Here is a 16925-nt window from a genome sequence, read left to right as displayed (position 1 = left end):
CAGGGAATATAAGGAATGTAATAAAACTGGAAAAGGCAGAGAATATTATTCACTAAATTTCTATCTTTCTTCTTCTTGGAGGCCTGGTACCTCGAATACCATATTGTCAATCAAATACCTATCACCGCGGGTGGATATTACATGTGCACACATGTACTACACATCGTTTTCGAACGTTACTTGGCCAAAGACACCCTTTTGAGTCCAGTGCAGTTTTGCGTCACTGTTGTTCAGCATGATTGAGTTATCTGGTTATTAGTTATATGCTGTTTTGGGTCACTGAAATATAGACAGCAAGAGCATAACGGATAATTGATAAATTTGATAAACAACAGAAATTGAAAATGACATCTGATAGACATCTCATTCGTCTCACTGTCATACAAAAAGAAAAATGTTACAAGTTTCTATGTGGATGCTGTTTACCAGCTGCATCCTTGCATATACTTTTATTCTTCAGCTCGTCTCCGGCCACGAGAAAAAAAAATGCAGTGGGCATGCTGAGTATTCATGGAAAGTTATCGTTTTCCATGAAGTGTTATGTGGGGGGGCAGGCAAATTATTTTATTTAGGATCTTTAATATCAATGAGACGAGAACTTTGGAAGCATCCAAGTATTTGAATGAAAATATCATTTGCATTTTTAAGGTAATAAATAATAACCATTTGTAAAAAATAAAGAAAGTTCGTTAGAACAATCATACAAGTTGACTGGGAGTAGAACCTCAAGCGGGCATGGTGTTGAACAACATCGAGCTTTGTTCTAGATGGTTTTCTTTATCCAGCTTTCATGTCAATAGCTTTAGGCCTTGTAGGTTGTGTAGACAACACAGAAAGCACACCATGGAATATATAGATAAAATGATATTATGGGGTAAACAATCGAGCAAGTCTATCTGGAAACGCGTATCTGCAATGATAAATATGAAATAAAATATTTGCTTTATTCTTGGCAAAATATAAAATGTCAATAAATTTAAAGGTGTTTCGCTATTACTATGAACTTGAGATATGGGATGAATTTAGAATTTAAATCACCAGCTAGATACCATTAAGCAATTCACTATATTCAAGATTGACGTACTAGTTCTCATGAAGCCATATTTCTCAGAATTAGTGCTTAAGCCAATAGTTCCGTAGCTGCGCCATATGAAGAAGTATTTCATCACGACCCTGATGGGTGACACTGCTGGTCATGATCCATGGAGGCACTGATTGGAAGAAACCACGAATCAAGTCCTGAAAATCATCAACATTTTCCTCTGGTCTTTTGCCTCCATTTTTTTTCTTCTTCCGCTTGTCACATTTGGTAAAGATTATTGTCATTGGTATCTGAAAGAAAAACTATATTTAAAACCGACTTGCTACTGAAAAAAATTAACCCTGATCTCTTAATGCAGCAGCACAAGTCCCATATGGCTAGGTGCGGGACATGAACTAGAACTACTTTATGATGCTCTAGTTAGAAGTAGACGGCTAGAGGTTCTCCCTGCTTAATTACCCGACCTTTAGATAGGGCTCTGACTCTCCAGTACATCAAGTGATACTAGACCTTGGTTGTTTATCTTAGAGGGTGCATACTTCTTCTCAAATAAAACCCGGCTCTTCTTGACACCTTGGCATTTAGGGTTGAGCTCTTCAGTAGAATATTTTCTATTTTGACAATCGGTAAGTTCTAATGACTAATTTAAGTTGTAACTGTATTCGTATCTGCCTTCATTTTATATAGATGAGTTCTTACTATAAGTTGTTACTGAATTCAATGTCTTCCACATAGATGATCAAGAACTAGCTGCTGATTAAAGACAGACCCATAGCAGATATTATCAATTATCTAACTAAAACATTTTAATTTCCATAAGTGAAATGCTATATACTCACATACATGCACATTATCTACATGACAGAAAGATGAAATGGCAGGAACTCCGATCTGCTAGTCAATTACCATCTACAAGAAATTCTACCAGTAAATAAGTAGTTTGTTTGTATTGGCAACTACACATAAAAATTCCAGGAAGACAAAAGTGAGCCAAACTTCCACACAAGGTATACCATAGCTTCATTAAATTATTTGCTAATGAAGAAAATTTGACACATTACCTGATTCTGACCCAACCAACTGGCATAGTCAAGATCGATTTGTTTAGCAGGAATGCTAGCATCTATTAGAAGGAATACTGAAACTAATGTTGATCGGTTAAGGAAATAGTCCTTGGTGAATTTTCCCCAGTCCATTCTAAGTTCATGCGGTGCAGATGCATACCTAATTAAAAGAACACGATGGCAAATAATTGTCATTGACTTGAGAATGGTGAACAGGATCAAATTCTTAATCAACAGTTGTCCTAAAAAACAGTATAAACTACAACTAAAAAAATCTGGCCTAAATGCAGAAGAAATGTAATAATAGAACTTGAGCATTTCAACAAAATTTGCATGGCATGCTAGTCCTGTTGATATCAAGCATATTATTAGAATCCATTTCCAATAGATAACATTCAGTAACGTTCAGCGTCTTTAACATAAAACAAAACTTTGAGAGCAGAGCAGAAGTGAGTACACATCGTCTAAAGTCATACCCATATCCAGGCAAATCAACCAGGTACCAGCTATCATTAATCCGAAAATGGTTAATGCATTGCGTTTTGCCTGCAAAATAGAAAGCAGACAATTCAATACTGCAATGTAAATAAATACACAGAGAAAGAAAAGGTCAATTAGCAATAAGTGAAAAATCCTGCTATCATATCTCAACTCTCACTGTGAATGCACAACTGTTACACCCTATATCCAGCACCTTAACATCCATCACTTGATCTTTTGTACAGTATTGGACCTTTTCGAATATAAACTAAAAGCAATGTTTGCATACCCCAAAGTCATACACGTGCAAGACAAATATCATAGAAAGCAAGTATCCCAAAAAACAAGGAAACAAGATAGTCCATCTGTCATAAAGAAAAAATCGGATAATGAAATAAAGGAATAAAAGATAACAATGAAAAAAACAAATTAAGCTTACGAAAGAAAGGCCTTGAACACTCAGGTGGAAATCTACAGTATTTTGAACCTTAAAAAAATCCAAATGAGGCCCAATTTCATCACTCAAACTCCTATAAGGAAGCCCTACAACTCTTGCAATTCACTTTGAAGTTTATAAGTATCATGTTGATATATAAACACTTCGAATATTAGCCAACAAGACGATACGATACTTTTGACTTATAGAATAATACGTAAAACAAAAAAATACAACACTCGTTAACTGAAAGCAAAACATAATGTATAACTTCATCCCTCCAAAACACTTAACCCTAATCTACGATATCTCAAACACTCTACTGAACTGCATCACAAATCCACTCTCTCACCAAAAGATCAAATGCCTAAGCACATAAATTTTCTATGTATCATATATAGAACACAGTGATTTAATAGAAGAACGGCGGACCAGGTTTCTTGGAGGTTAAGGCGAGCTTCTTGCGGCGCACGAGAGAGTTGAGGAGGGAGGATTTTCCGACATTGGAGCGGCCAACGAGAGCAAATTCAGGGAGGCCATCGGAGGGGCAGTCTTCGGTTTTCACACTGCTTTTCACGAATTCGGCCTGCGATATCAGAGCGTCGTTGGCGTAGTTGCTGAGAAGAATGTTGGAACCGTTCAACACTCTCGCGGTGTCGAGAGACACGTTCGTCTCCGGCGGAACGAAGAGCTTCTCGAGGGATAGTTCTGTTGCGGAAGGGTTTGTTACGGTCACGGGTTCTGAGGTGGTGAGCGTGGCTTTGGGTGGGCGTAAGAGGGTGGTTTTGGAGGAAGTTGAGAGGGCTCGGAGAGGAAGGGATTGAGATGAAGTAATCAAGTAGAGAGGGAACCTTGGAAGGTGCAGAAGAAGAACCATTTCACTGTTCTTCGTTATCTGGTTACTGCAGTGTGCGCGAGTTATGGACTCGACGGGTCACTGAAAAGAGAACATAGTCAAAATATCTTGCCGCAGGAATAAACGACACTCCTCTTACACGGTTACTCGTCGTTTTGTTTTCGAATGAACGCGATTATTTGAATATAAAAATACATAAATAACAAAAAAAGAAATATTACTATTTGTACCTTGATAAATTATTACCTAAGTAGTTATATATTTGCTGTGAAAATAAAGAACTGGAAACTTCAACCAAAACGCATTACTTATTTTCTTATTTTTATTTTTATTTGATGTAGGATAAACTTACATATTAATTTCTAATAAATAATTTAAAAATTAATGATAGATATTTAAATTATTTTTTCATCTTATTGACTAAATAAGTCAAAATTTACTTATTGACTAAAAATCTAATAATTTATGATCGTTTTCTATCCTCTATTTTATTTTTGAATTGTTTTTTGTAAAAATGATTTAATTTATTAAATGTTAACTTTAGTCCGAGTGAGTTATCCAATTTTACAATATGTGACTACATGTGTGACAATGTTAAAATATTTTATTTCACTTCTTATATTTTATTTCATCTTCTTGCTAAATCCTTAATTAGCCACCACAACAACCATTATTTATTGTTCCTCTCTCTCAATCAACCACAAATCTAAAACAATAAATCACACCAAAATTGTAACCAGTAACCTCGTTTTCAAACTACCATCATGAATTCCGTTACGAACCTCCGTAGTTATTATTAAACTTACAATAAATCACCACAAAACTCTATATTGAGAACATGAAACCCTAATCGTGATCATCTTCTTTTTGTGAAGAGCAACCAAGCCACAACAACGCCACCACCACCGTGAAACGCCTTGCTCCTCTTCATCTTCATCACGAATTGCGACCTTAATCTTCTCCTTCTTCAACCTCAATTACGCAACCTGCACAGAAAACCCTAAAATCTTAAATCATAAAAAACCCCTAATCTACAAAAACTCAAATCACACCATCTTTCCACCATGTTCGTCTTCTATACCTGGAGACAATCTCGTCCTTCGTTGTGAGAAGCATAAAAACTCAAACTCTAACGCTTAAATTTAACTTTAACTTTTAACCTTGTCATGTCAATTGGACTTATATGTCAAATCACTCTGCATGGACAAAGGTGGATATTAAGTAGTTAGTAAAAGAAAACTAAATTAAACAACTAAAAAAATAGATGATAACTTTGAATAAAACTAACAAATAAAAGGAATAAAATAGATATTAAACGTAATTTTATTAACTTTCCTAATTTTTTTTGGAAACAAGCTAAGCCTTTTTAAAGAGAAAGTGGTGTAATATGAACTTTTTTTCAAATCTTAGATTGGTGATATATATTCTTCATAAACAAGTAAAGTGTTGTTGATATTTTTTTTCTTAGTAATCAACATCATACATGGACAACAAGATAAAAAAGGAAGAATTTATAAATTTTTATGTATAATTTATTAAACTCTAAAGTTTTTGTATTAATAAAATAATATATATATATATATATATATATATATATATATATTCAACTTAAATGAATGAAGAAGATATATACTTCCATCCTTTTTCTTAGAAAACTCAATTATGCAATTATTAATATTTAAACAAAGTTTTTTTTTAATTTAAAATAAAAATTTGTCTTAGTTTATTCTCTATAAAAGCTGACCTTGTAGTTAATTAGCGTTATTTAGTAAAAGTATTAATGTAAGGAACATTATAGATTGATTTAAAAAAAATAAAATTAACGCCACTTTTAATCTGACTTTTAAATAAGAATGGATAAAGTATAATTTAATGTAATTATGCCCTTGTGTTTCTCGCGAATTTATTGTTCTTATTTTAAAAAATAAATCTTATTATTTTAATAACATATTTTTTTGTCTTTCATTGACCTGATATTTAACAAAAAAAACATAAATAGTGCCTGAAGCGTCACATCAACATATACAACATAATGAAATATATCAACTATTTAAATTATAATTGCTAATATTGTTTTGCATAATTGCGATTTTATTTTTTATTTTTCTCACACAGAAACATATAATAGAAGTGATACATACAGGGACGAGACCAAGGCAATCAGGTCTCGCCACTTCAGCTTCTCATACGTCGAAAGTTTATCTGTCAGGTGCAATTTATTTCTTCATCTATTTATTTATTTATTTTAATAAATAATAATAATAATAATTATTATTATTTCTGGGCATAGTCTCTAATAGTAGCAGTTTCTAATTTTCATCTCACCAAATCGCAATTCCAATTTTTGATTAAAAAATTTTCACAAGCTCAATTAGCACCGCAGCTACAATTACCGATCACTCTTCTATCTTCTTCGTTTTAGATCTCACTTTTTCAGAAGAAACAAAGGGGCGATCTAACTGTGTGCGTGGTCGTTTTACTCAACTCTCAGTGGCGTGGCCATGGCTCCTCCGCCGCAGCAGTCTCATCGATCGCCGTCACCGTCACAACCGTCAGGGTCAGTTCCCTGATCCACCTTCCCCGCATCTTCTTTTCTTTCTTTCCAACTCTCTCTTTATTTATTCGAATGTTGCACAAATTCGATTTGGACTCATCTACGGAAGCAACTGTATCGCAATTGCCGCGGTTTGGTTTCAGATAAATACGAAATTTCTTATGCTTTGGTTTTATCTTGCAACAGGCCTTCAAATGTTTGAATGCGCATTTCGCTTGGTTGTCATTAACATTAGAGATCCAATGCCGTTCAGTTTTGTCCTATTTGGCGTATAATTGTGAAATACAGTGTCCATGTGTTTTTACTTAAGTAGTTGAGATATGTACACCGAGCTCGTTAGCACGCACAGCATAATTTCTGGCGGATTCAACCACTTTCGTTATCTTTTCATTTCAGAAAGTTGTTTATGGAATGGCTAAAGGGGCTAAGTTAACTACATTGAGTTGGTGCATTAGCTTTTTATGCTCTTTTTTAAAATTTGTATTTTTAACCTTAAACGAGCTATTGGCAATTAATTGTAGACAACTTAGATACTGTTGCTGAGGTGCTTTTTGTGTTGTTTTCCGTTCGAAATCGAAGTTTCCAGTCAGTAATCCATGTTGACATTTAATGCAAACCTTTAATGTGTAGATTATTGAGGTGAAATTCTAATATTGATTGGAAAAGACGTAGGAAATTGTATTTAAGTTTTGTCCTTGTTAATAACTGAATTATTTTCTGTCAGGTTGATTATTTTTTGGTTGTGGTTTGATATCTTCTCGTCGAGTACTGACCCAATCTTTAATTTAATCAGGAAGAGTGAAGTCTCCGATCTGAAATCACAGCTCCGGCAGCTTGCTGGAAGCCGAGCTCCAGGTGCTGATGATTCTAAGAGGGATCTCTTCAAGAAGGTGATTTCCAACATGACTATTGGTATCGATGTCTCGTCTCTCTTTGGCGAGATGGTAATGTGCTCTGCGACATCAGACATCGTTCTGAAAAAAATGTGCTATCTATATGTTGGGAACTATGCAAAGGTCAATCCTGATCTTGCACTTTTGACGATTAATTTTCTACAAAGAGATTGCAAGGATGAGGATCCGATGATACGGGGTCTAGCATTGAGGAGTTTGTGTTCACTCCGGGTGGCAAATTTGGTGGAATATTTGGTTGGGCCATTAGGGTCTGGGTTGAAGGACAACAACAGTTATGTCAGGATGGTGGCAGTTATTGGGGTTTTGAAACTGTATCATATTTCAGCTTCCACCTGTATTGATGCAGATTTTCCAGCAATACTAAAGCATTTGATGCTCAATGATCCTGATACTCAGGTGAGGATTCCATTTGTATGAAAATTTCATCTTCAACCTATGATAAATCATATCAGTGCTGTTTAAGTTTTGTAAAGAATTAAGAGTTTTACTTATAATAAAGCTAATCTAAATTGTCCAATGATTAATGAATTGCAAGCGAATATAGGCTGTTTGTAAATAAGAAGTTATTATCCTTGATCTTGATTTGTTTTCTTTCATTCCTTTTCTGTTTTCCAAATGATTATTATCGTGAATTATGTTCGTGTCCGCAGATGATGTCTTTGGACATTTAGAAGTACATATATCATATTGGTAAGAAAAACATACACGAAACCTGTAACTAAAATAAGAAACAAAATATAAGAGCTTGTATGGTGCTGATCCTAATTTGATTAGGATACCTATGCAATAATAAATACTCCAAGTATAAGTTCTGTTGAAGGTATGACTTATTTATTTTATCATTGTTTTTCAAACCAGTGCTTTTGATTGTTTTCTGTATGAAAACAGCAAATTGCCTTGAGTAATCACCCTTTAATGAGCAGGTCCTTGAGGTCTCATTTGAATATTTTGTTTGCTCAAGAAGTTAATTGTGGGAATTTTGGTATAATACTTGTGGTTGTACCCCGTTAAAAAAATGAATTCATTTTTTTTGGAGTTTAAATGCTTTGTTATGATGTCAATGCCTGCTGTTTTGAGCATTATTATTATTGTGTCCATGTATGTGTGCGAATGACGTATTAATTCTTTGTTCTTATTGCTTTTCAATTGTTGTTCACCTATATATATATATAACAGAATGACAAGTATTCTTGTTTCAAAAAATTAAGACAACAGCAGTCATCAAATAAATTGTACATTCCGTGTATAGTAATTTTTTCTTGATCAGGTAGTCGCAAATTGTTTGTCTGCTTTACAAGAGATTTGGACCTTAGAGTCATCCACATCAGAGGAAGCAGCCAGGGAGAGAGAAACACTACTTAGCAAGCCAATTGTATATCACCTTTTGAATAGGTAATATTCAAGTGATTCCATTTTTGTCTGGGAAAGTTGTGGTTCTCAAGTTATCTTACTTCCTTAATGGACAGGACTGTTGCATTCTTTCTATTGGGAAAATCCCAAATCCTATATTGACTAAAGATAGTGTCAAAATATAATATATAAGTGAAGACAATACCTTTCAAACTGGTTTTGTAGAGTTGAATTAAGCCCAAATCATCTTTCTTCAAGACATTCATCACCTCTTTTTAAGGTGAAACTAACTTTTATCATAATACACCTGATAAACTGAATATTTTCAACAACCCTCCTGTGGAATTTCTTTTCAATTGAGTTTTGTCTTTCTATTTCTTGTTGGGAAAAAGGCTCATAGAACTATAGTATAATATGCTAGTGTCTTAGTTTCTTTGTCCTTGTGTATTGTTCAATATAGTGAAAACTATGTGTGAGATTAATTTTTCTTATGTCAAATATACAAATAGGGTCCTCTATTTATAATAGAAGAAATATAAGCTAAGCCTAATATACAAATAAGAAATAATAACAAACTAACTAAATATAAAAGATAAAGATAATATATCTAACACTTTCCTTTAAGCTAGTGCATACAAAATACGACATAGATTTGTGAATACGACATAGAAGACAAAATACCAATCCAAAAGACTTTCCTGAGCAACAAATTTGGGAGGTTGCTCCATATAAATCTCTTATTACAAATCATGGTTAAGGAATGCATTGTTGACATCCAGTGGGTAAAGATGTCATTGTTGAAGAGCCACCACGGCTATAAATAAACTAACAAAAGCCATCTTTCCCACGGGAGAAAAAACATATATGGACGGGTCAAACGCAATGGTGACAAAAGGGAGGTCAGAAGAGACAACAACGAAAGCAGCTATTAATGAATAGGAGAGAGAAACCTTAAAAATCCAAGATTTTCCAATCAAGGCACCTGAAAAAGGAAAAAGAGTAATCTCGATGTTCTGAATAGCTGCCTAAGATGAGACGGGATATGCGACCATGCACGATGAACCTGAAAGAAGAAAAAGAGCGACCTCGATGCTTTGAATTTTTGCCTAAGAGGAGACGAGACGTGCCACCAGACATGACAAAAAAGGGAATAGATCCAAAATTTTAAAAGACACTGAGAGCGCGTAGGAGATCCGATGAAGGTGTCGTCGATATGGTGGTTGCCTGGCCGAGACAATCAAAACCGTGCGATCATCGGCTGAAACTGGAACTCTAGTAGTGACAGCAATAGACGAGGAAGGTAGACGATAATGGTAGATGATGACGCTGCCGGTAGGGGTAGATGGCACAACAGCTGGTGTAGTGACAAACACATTTTTTTTTTCTTAAAATAACCTCTGATACCATGTTGAATATAATGAAAACTATGTATGTGATTAATCTGCCTTGTGTTAGATATATACATAGGGTCTTCTATTTATAATATAGGTTAAGCCCAAAATACAAATGAGAAATAATAACTAACTAAAGATAAGATAAAGATAATATATCTAACACATTATATAAATTAATAATATGTAGTTTGATTGTGGGAATAAATGGTTGATATGTGCTAACTCTGGCCCATTAGACTATAAAATGTGTTGATAGTTGTAGCAGCCATATTAGAGATAAAGAGAAAGCATCTGTAATATCTTGCAAAATACCAATTGTGAGAAAACTTATCAATTCCTTATTTTTTCACCTGCAGAATTAAGGAATTCAGTGAATGGGCACAATGTCTTGTGCTGGAATTGGTGAGCAAGTATATTCCGGCAGATAGCAGTGAAATATTTGATATGATGAATCTCCTTGAAGATAGACTCCAGCATGCAAATGGTGCCGTTGTCTTGGCAACTGTGAAATTATTTCTACAGTTGACTTTGTCTATGGCTGATGTTCATCAGCAGGTATGCATTGATTTTTGCGTGTCTGTGTGTCAAAACATCTGATTTGATCTCTTTGTTTTTCATAGTAACATTTATATATATATATATATATATATATATATATATATATATATATATATATATATTTATTTTATTTTATTTTCTGACAATTCTTTGGTCTGAATTTTATCTCCTTTATATCTAGTAATGACTTTACTTTAACTACGATTTGACTGAATGGATTCAAAGAATACATATTTTTGATATTAAGGGTTTTTACCTGCAAGATTAGGTTTATGTTATTCATGTACGGACAGCTATAATTGTGATGAGTGTGTATCAGTACAGTGAACTTGGGGATGCAGCGGGTTAAGTGTTATGACTAAGTTATATGTGAGTTCATCGATTTGACCTAACTTGGTTGCGGATGTCTTGGCTTCTTTAGTTTATGAATAATCTTGAGCAGTATATTAGAAAATCATTTGGTTAATTCATCTCACTTTGATGCTAGGCTTCTCATGAACAATTCAATTTTATTATCGTGTTTCTGTAAATGATTTGCATTGTTTTGTTAATATACTTCCTAACCTATGTATATATTAAAAATATGCACACATGCCTCCAAGAGAGGTACACGTAATTGAATGTGTTTTAATTTTTAGTCCTTGCTAGTTCTTTATTTTGTATTATGCTGATAGGATCTGAGATTCACTATGACTAGGAATTATTGAGCTCTGATTCAAGTAGAGAAAAAACAGGAAAGTGTAGGAAAAAGAAAAATATCGGACAAGGTTATTCTATGCCCTGTGGTACAGCAACCCTGATATTATCCCAATGCATCCCACACGTGTTATCACTAATTCAAATTTGTTATAACCTATGTGATCCCACTTTTTCCCTTACCATCATATTAACATGTCACATCACCTTCAGTCATAGCAATTCCTTTTTTCATCTATTCATTATATTGTGTCTCATATTTTGGAAGCGTTGTGTCACTTTGAGGTGTTGGTTTCATGTCATTATTTGTGTGTCCTCAATTTTTAGGTGACTGATGAAGTTGTTATACATTAATTTTTTTTTTTTTTTGTATTGTACAGTCTATTACTCATTACATCGTAACTATATGAGCATGGCTTTTTGTTTTACAAGCTGAGGTTTGTGCTAGGATTTCACCTAAATTAAAAGCCCAGCCTCAAGCTTTTTCATCTGTGTTTGTATATGTCATGGCCAATCTCAGCTTGGCTTGATTACATACTTATTTAAGTTGTGATTGTTATTATATAGACTTGTTTTTATCATAAAGTTATTATGACATTATCTTGTCAGCTTTGACTGCTTATCTGTGATTTGTGTTGCTAAATCTTGTTTTTTAGGTATATGAGCGTATCAAAGCCCCTCTCTTGACTCAAGTGAGCTCAGGAAGTCCAGAACAATCTTATGCGGTTTTAAGTCACCTGCATCTTTTGGTCATGCGTGCACCTTATATATTTTCCTCGGACTATAAACACTTCTATTGCCAGTACAACGAACCATCATATGTTAAAAAGTTGAAGCTTGAAATGCTGACTGCAGTGGCGAATGAAAGCAACACCTATGAGATAGGTAAGTAACACCAAATGGCTATAGAGAGAAAGGCTTAGGAAGAGGGAATAATTGAAATAGGATGATTGTTTATGATGTCTATTCCTTGGTCTGAGGCCTTCCCCCTAATGACTTATTCATGAATTTCTTGGATCCCATTTCAGTGACAGAACTATGTGAATATGCTGCAAATGTTGACATTCCCATTGCAAGGGAATCAATTCGAGCTGTTGGGAAGATAGCGTTGCAGCAGTATGATGTCAATGCTATTGTTGACCGACTTCTCCAGTTTCTTGAGATGGAAAAGGACTATGTTACTTCTGAAGCTTTGGTAAACATTACAACTGCCTGCTAGATACCCTGGACCTTGTGTCTAGTAGTATCACATTGTTTCATATTGTTAAGCAAACATGTGTGTAAAGTATGACATTTTAATTTGCCTTATTATAGTAGGGTAGAATGCAAGTTTTGAAAGTTCATTTGTACAGGTGCTTGTGAAAGATCTGTTAAGAAAATATCCACAATGGAGTCAGGATTGTATTGCTGTTGTTGGAAATATCAGTAGCAAAAATGTCCAAGAGCCCAAGGCAAAGGCAGCTCTTATATGGATGTTGGGAGAATATTCTCAGGACATGCACGATGCTCCATATGTCTTGGAGAGTTTAGTGGAAAATTGGGATGAGGAGCATTCTGCTGAGGTAGTACCTTTTACGCTTTACAACCTCGCAATTTCCACATTTGATATTTAGATTTCATATTGAATGCAATGTTATACTCGACCCAACAACATAGGGCAGTTTAGTCTTAGTCATAGATTTAGTTCTCTGCCATGTACTTATATTCTTTAATTGAAGGATTCAACCTTTTTTATTCAGCATATCAAGCTTTGGCATTTTAACAATCTGGACCAAAACAAAAAGTGTATGCAAATCAGACCAAAATTGGAAGATCTTAAAATCCCAAAAATAAAGAGGACCAAAATTGTGGATCGAGAATTGAAGGGAACCAAAATTGAAGTTTAGCCTAAATTTAGCTATTTGGTTTTTGATTAAACAATCTTGGTTGAATGGGTTTGACAAAAACCTTAGATTGTGACTGACTTTCAGTTGTTTAATCTGTCTCACTTTGTACTTAACCAGCCTACGCTGCAGTTCCTGTGTCCTGCTATTTTTATGTAAATGGCTTACCACAAGCATTAGCTATTGTACTTCTGAAACTTGAGAATCTCCCCTACAATATTTCCTCCCTGCCTTAGCAGAAACAATATAGTACAAATCAGTAACTATAGTTGGGTTTGGATTAAGGGAGTTCCTAATTTGATTGTCATATAATCATCTTTGTAACAATGATAAAAACATGATATCCCTCCCTGGCAATACGGAATCACAAAACCATAGTTTACCAGAGAAAGGTAAGAAGTTATTTAGCATTATGTCTTGTGAGTATTGCCATGAATGGAGTATTAGCTTGTATTTTTGTTTACTTAATTGTATTTTAAACAACTGCTGTCTCATCTGATGATGCAGGTTCGCCTACATCTTCTTACTGCAGTTATGAAGTGTTTCTTTAAGCGACCACCTGAAACTAAAAAAGCATTAGGTGCTGCATTGGCTGCTGGACTTGCTGATTTTCACCAGGTTTGAAATTTTGTTGGTGGATTCTACTGAGTTGTCAAAACAATAATTGATTCGATTGCAGTGGTATATTAACCGAACCTTTTGTGGATTGCAGGATGTTCATGACAGGGCCTTATTTTATTACAGGCTTCTGCAATACAATGTATCCGTGGCAGAGAGTGTGGTTAACCCGCCAAAGCAAGCAGTTTCAGTATTTGCTGATACCCAGAGCAGTGAAATCAAAGACCGCATATTTGATGAATTTAACAGTCTGTCTGTTGTATATCAAAAGGTAGCCAAACAATTGTTTTCCCAGAGGTTTTAATGAAATAATTTGTCGAGTTTGGACTAATTTTAGATACTTGACTCCATTCTAAATTTAATAAACTATGTTGCTATGTTAAACAAATTTAAAGATAAAAAATGGGGAGAAAGTAAAAATAATTCATGTTACCATTTAAAGTGTGCTTTTTGTTTCTTGAATTCTTCCCTGTAAAATGTGTCTGTCTTCTTAATTTATCGCCTGAGATATTCTAAATAATATGCTGCAATAGTTATTTCAATTAGAATTTATTTTTACATTTTAAAAATAGAAAATATTGTGCGGTCAAACTCTGTTCCACAACACGTTGAAGATTGCACCTTCTTCTGTGATAGGTTAATTAAACACCTAGCTAATATTAACATTACTTGAAAGTTGAAACATGTTTGCATTAGTGTGATCCTTATGTATTTTTAAATTTGTCAAACTAACAGTAGCAAATTCATGCAGCCTTCTTATATGTTCACTGATAAGGAACATCGAGGGACAATTGAGTTTGCAGATGAAATTGGAAATCTATCTATTACTGCAGAATCTGTAGAGTCTGTTGTTCCAGCTCAGAGAGTGGAAGCAAATGACAAAGATCTGCTTCTAAGTACTTCAGAAAAAGATGAAGGAAGAGAACCTGGTAGCAATGGTTCTGCCTACAATGCTCCTTCCTATAATGGTTCATCTGCGCCTTCTACAACTTCACAACCACTTGCAGATTTGGCATTTCCAAGTACTGGCTTATCGGGTCAAGCACCAGCTTCTAGCTTGGCGATTGATGATCTGCTTGGTTTAGATTTTGCAGTTGGGACTGCAGCCACGCCTTCACCTCCTTCATTAAACCTAAACCCAAAAGCTGTACTGGATCCTGGCACATTTCAGCAGAAATGGCGTCAACTGCCAATATCTATATCAGAGGTTTGATTCTAAATTATATCAGTTTCAGTCATGTGATAACTTGTACTTCATTGAACGAACTAATACAATGAGAAAGCTTTTCAATGTCAGCCAATGAAATGTTGGCACTCATTTAATGAATATGACATAAATTGTTAAGCTTATTAAAGGATTTAAGGATGTATAGCACCAAAGAATAGAAAGATTGATTGTATAGAACTTTAATAGACATTTTTTCATTGATAATCCAACAGAGATTTAAAATTGAATTACGGAAATATTCTAGTTCGTACTCTATTTTTTTCTCTATTTTTTTCTCTATTTTTGGCCTCCCCAACCAACAAAAATTGTGAAGCATTTTTACGTGGTTTATAAACTGGTACAGGAATATTCTCTAAGTCCTCAGGGAATCGCATCCTTGACAACTCCCAATGCACTCCTGCGGCACATGCAAAGCCATTCAATACACTGCATTGCATCCGGCGGTCAGTCTCCCAACTTTAAGTTCTTTTTCTTTGCTCAGAAAGCAGAAGCAGCGTCAATCTATCTTGTAGAGTGTATAATCAACACATCATCAGCCAAGTCACAGATTAAAGTAAAAGCTGATGACCAAAGTTCATCCCAGGCATTCTCAACATTATTCCAATCAGCCTTGTCAAAATTTGGTTTACCCTGAGACTTTATGTTGCATCCTTCAGACAAACTATGCAAAATAGGCAGTGAAGAAATTTTGGAATCCTAGATTGAATATATAAGGAACTGGAGGATATCGGCTCCATAACGACCCCAAAAAGTTTTTTGAAAGGTAATCAGATCTGTGTATAACAGACGAAAATGCCTGGGGGATTCCATTGGCTAAAAGATTTTGTAGTTGTTTGTATTCCTGTCAACACGATGATCCATCATATATTCAGTTGTAGAAAACCTAGTCTGGGTTGTAAGTTTGTAGAGGTTTTGTTTTATGCTGATTTTCTGACGTTTATTTATGTGTTCATTGTGTTCTAGGTCATTATTGGCATTGATTGACTAGTGGTTAATTTCGGTGCTGGGCTGGTACTGAAATGTGAATTTGGATCCTTAATCAGTTGATTGCTCAATACACAATTGATACTCGATGCCTCTACTGTTGTTACTCTCCAGTTTGCATGTTGATTTTTTAATTTACTGACCACACAATGTTTCACTTTATTTTTGTTAGTGTTAGTGATAGTGATCATTTTTTGTATGCACGTGTTTCTGCTTAAATGAATAGAAATGTTTTTATTTATTTTTTATCTCGTAGATATTAAATTTTACCCTATTAGATTAAAATCAAAATGAAGTTTAAATCATGCATAGGTTTAATGGAAAAAAATTCTGAGCTGAAGCAGGTGCACCCAAAAATAAGAATTCTGTTGAATATTTTAAGATTATGAGTCATGTGATTTCTAGTAACATTTGGTATATCTGTATACTGATTATTGAAAGAGAGATGCATTTTGTTAACCAATTAGGTGTAGGATGAATATTCCAACTACTTCAAAGTGCAGAAGATAATTAATTTTGGTGCACTCTCACAGTTCAATTTTTTTCTTCCATTATAAGTTATAATGCACAATTTATAAAGTGAGTTTTTCGTTTTTATCACTGTCCCAATTATACATTTTTAATATTTTATTGTCTTTTAGAATTGATTTTCACTACATATTTTTCTAATATTAAAAAACTTCTTTCAACTCTCTCTAATTAGCATATATTTATGTTTATTTATATTGGATCTTCTTAGTCACCTCACTTGTCTATTTCACTTCATCCTTTTTATCTCTAAATTGAATTTTCGTATTGCTATAGAATAAGTTATTAACAAATCTGTTTACCAAAAAAAACGTTAAAAGTTAAAAAACATGATATCACC

At 34.3% G+C, this 16925-nt stretch overlaps 2 protein-coding genes across 3 annotated transcripts; one reads left to right on the top strand and one right to left on the bottom strand.

Annotated features, from left to right (window-relative positions):
- Positions 1 to 302: 302 nt before the first annotated feature.
- On the bottom strand, positions 303 to 3961 carry LOC124823973 (P-loop containing nucleoside triphosphate hydrolases superfamily protein). Its single transcript, XM_047296319.2, has 5 exons — positions 3455 to 3961; positions 2583 to 2652; positions 2104 to 2266; positions 1085 to 1332; positions 303 to 910 (listed from the first exon to the last, which is right to left on the bottom strand). The coding sequence occupies exons 1-4, from the start codon at positions 3897 to 3899 to the stop codon at positions 1114 to 1116; spliced, it is 897 nt and encodes a 298-aa protein (XP_047152275.1). The 5' UTR covers positions 3900 to 3961; the 3' UTR covers positions 303 to 910; positions 1085 to 1113.
- Positions 3962 to 6187: 2226 nt separating this feature from the next.
- Positions 6188 to 16152, top strand: LOC124823972 (adaptin family protein). Of its 2 annotated transcripts, XR_007027684.2 has the most exons (12): positions 6188 to 6435; positions 7226 to 7742; positions 8614 to 8738; positions 10447 to 10645; positions 12001 to 12229; positions 12373 to 12539; positions 12697 to 12906; positions 13735 to 13845; positions 13940 to 14116; positions 14597 to 15052; positions 15417 to 15836; positions 16037 to 16152. XR_007027684.2 is itself a non-coding variant. In XM_047296317.2 (11 exons), the coding sequence occupies exons 1-11, from the start codon at positions 6380 to 6382 to the stop codon at positions 15705 to 15707; spliced, it is 2538 nt and encodes an 845-aa protein (XP_047152273.1). In that variant the 5' UTR covers positions 6188 to 6379; the 3' UTR covers positions 15708 to 16152. The 2 variants fall into 2 exon arrangements, 1 of the variants encoding a protein (XP_047152273.1); XM_047296317.2 differs by having other exon boundaries at positions 15417 to 16152.
- The last annotated feature ends 773 nt before the right edge of the window (positions 16153 to 16925 follow it).

This window comes from Vigna umbellata, chromosome 2, assembly GCF_029865625.1.
Source record: "Vigna umbellata cultivar VRB3 chromosome 2, Vumbellata_1.0, whole genome shotgun sequence".
In the NCBI taxonomy this organism is placed as follows: domain Eukaryota; kingdom Viridiplantae; phylum Streptophyta; class Magnoliopsida; order Fabales; family Fabaceae; genus Vigna; species Vigna umbellata.
The sequence above is the reverse complement of the archived record's forward strand: the minus strand, read 5'-3'. Positions and strand labels throughout refer to the sequence as shown.

What these genes read in the sequence shown, in the direction of transcription:
- LOC124823972 (XM_047296317.2), top strand. Translation starts at nt 6,380, where the DNA reads ATGGCTCCTCCGCCGCAGCAGTCTCATCGATCGCCGTCACCGTCACAA. An exon ending in TCAATGATCCTGATACTCAG is followed by an intron (nt 7,743 to 8,613) that starts GTGAGGATTCCA and finishes TTTCTTGATCAG; the next exon opens with GTAGTCGCAAATTGTTTGTC. An exon ending in AAGCAACACCTATGAGATAG is followed by an intron (nt 12,230 to 12,372) that starts GTAAGTAACACC and finishes ATCCCATTTCAG; the next exon opens with TGACAGAACTATGTGAATAT.
- LOC124823973 (XM_047296319.2), bottom strand. Translation starts at nt 3,899, where the DNA reads ATGGTTCTTCTTCTGCACCTTCCAAGGTTCCCTCTCTACTTGATTACT. An exon ending in CTTAACCTCCAAGAAACCTG is followed by an intron (nt 2,653 to 3,454) that starts GTCCGCCGTTCT and finishes TCTATTTTGCAG; the next exon opens with GCAAAACGCAATGCATTAAC. An exon ending in GTTGATTTGCCTGGATATGG is followed by an intron (nt 2,267 to 2,582) that starts GTATGACTTTAG and finishes TCTTTTAATTAG; the next exon opens with GTATGCATCTGCACCGCATG.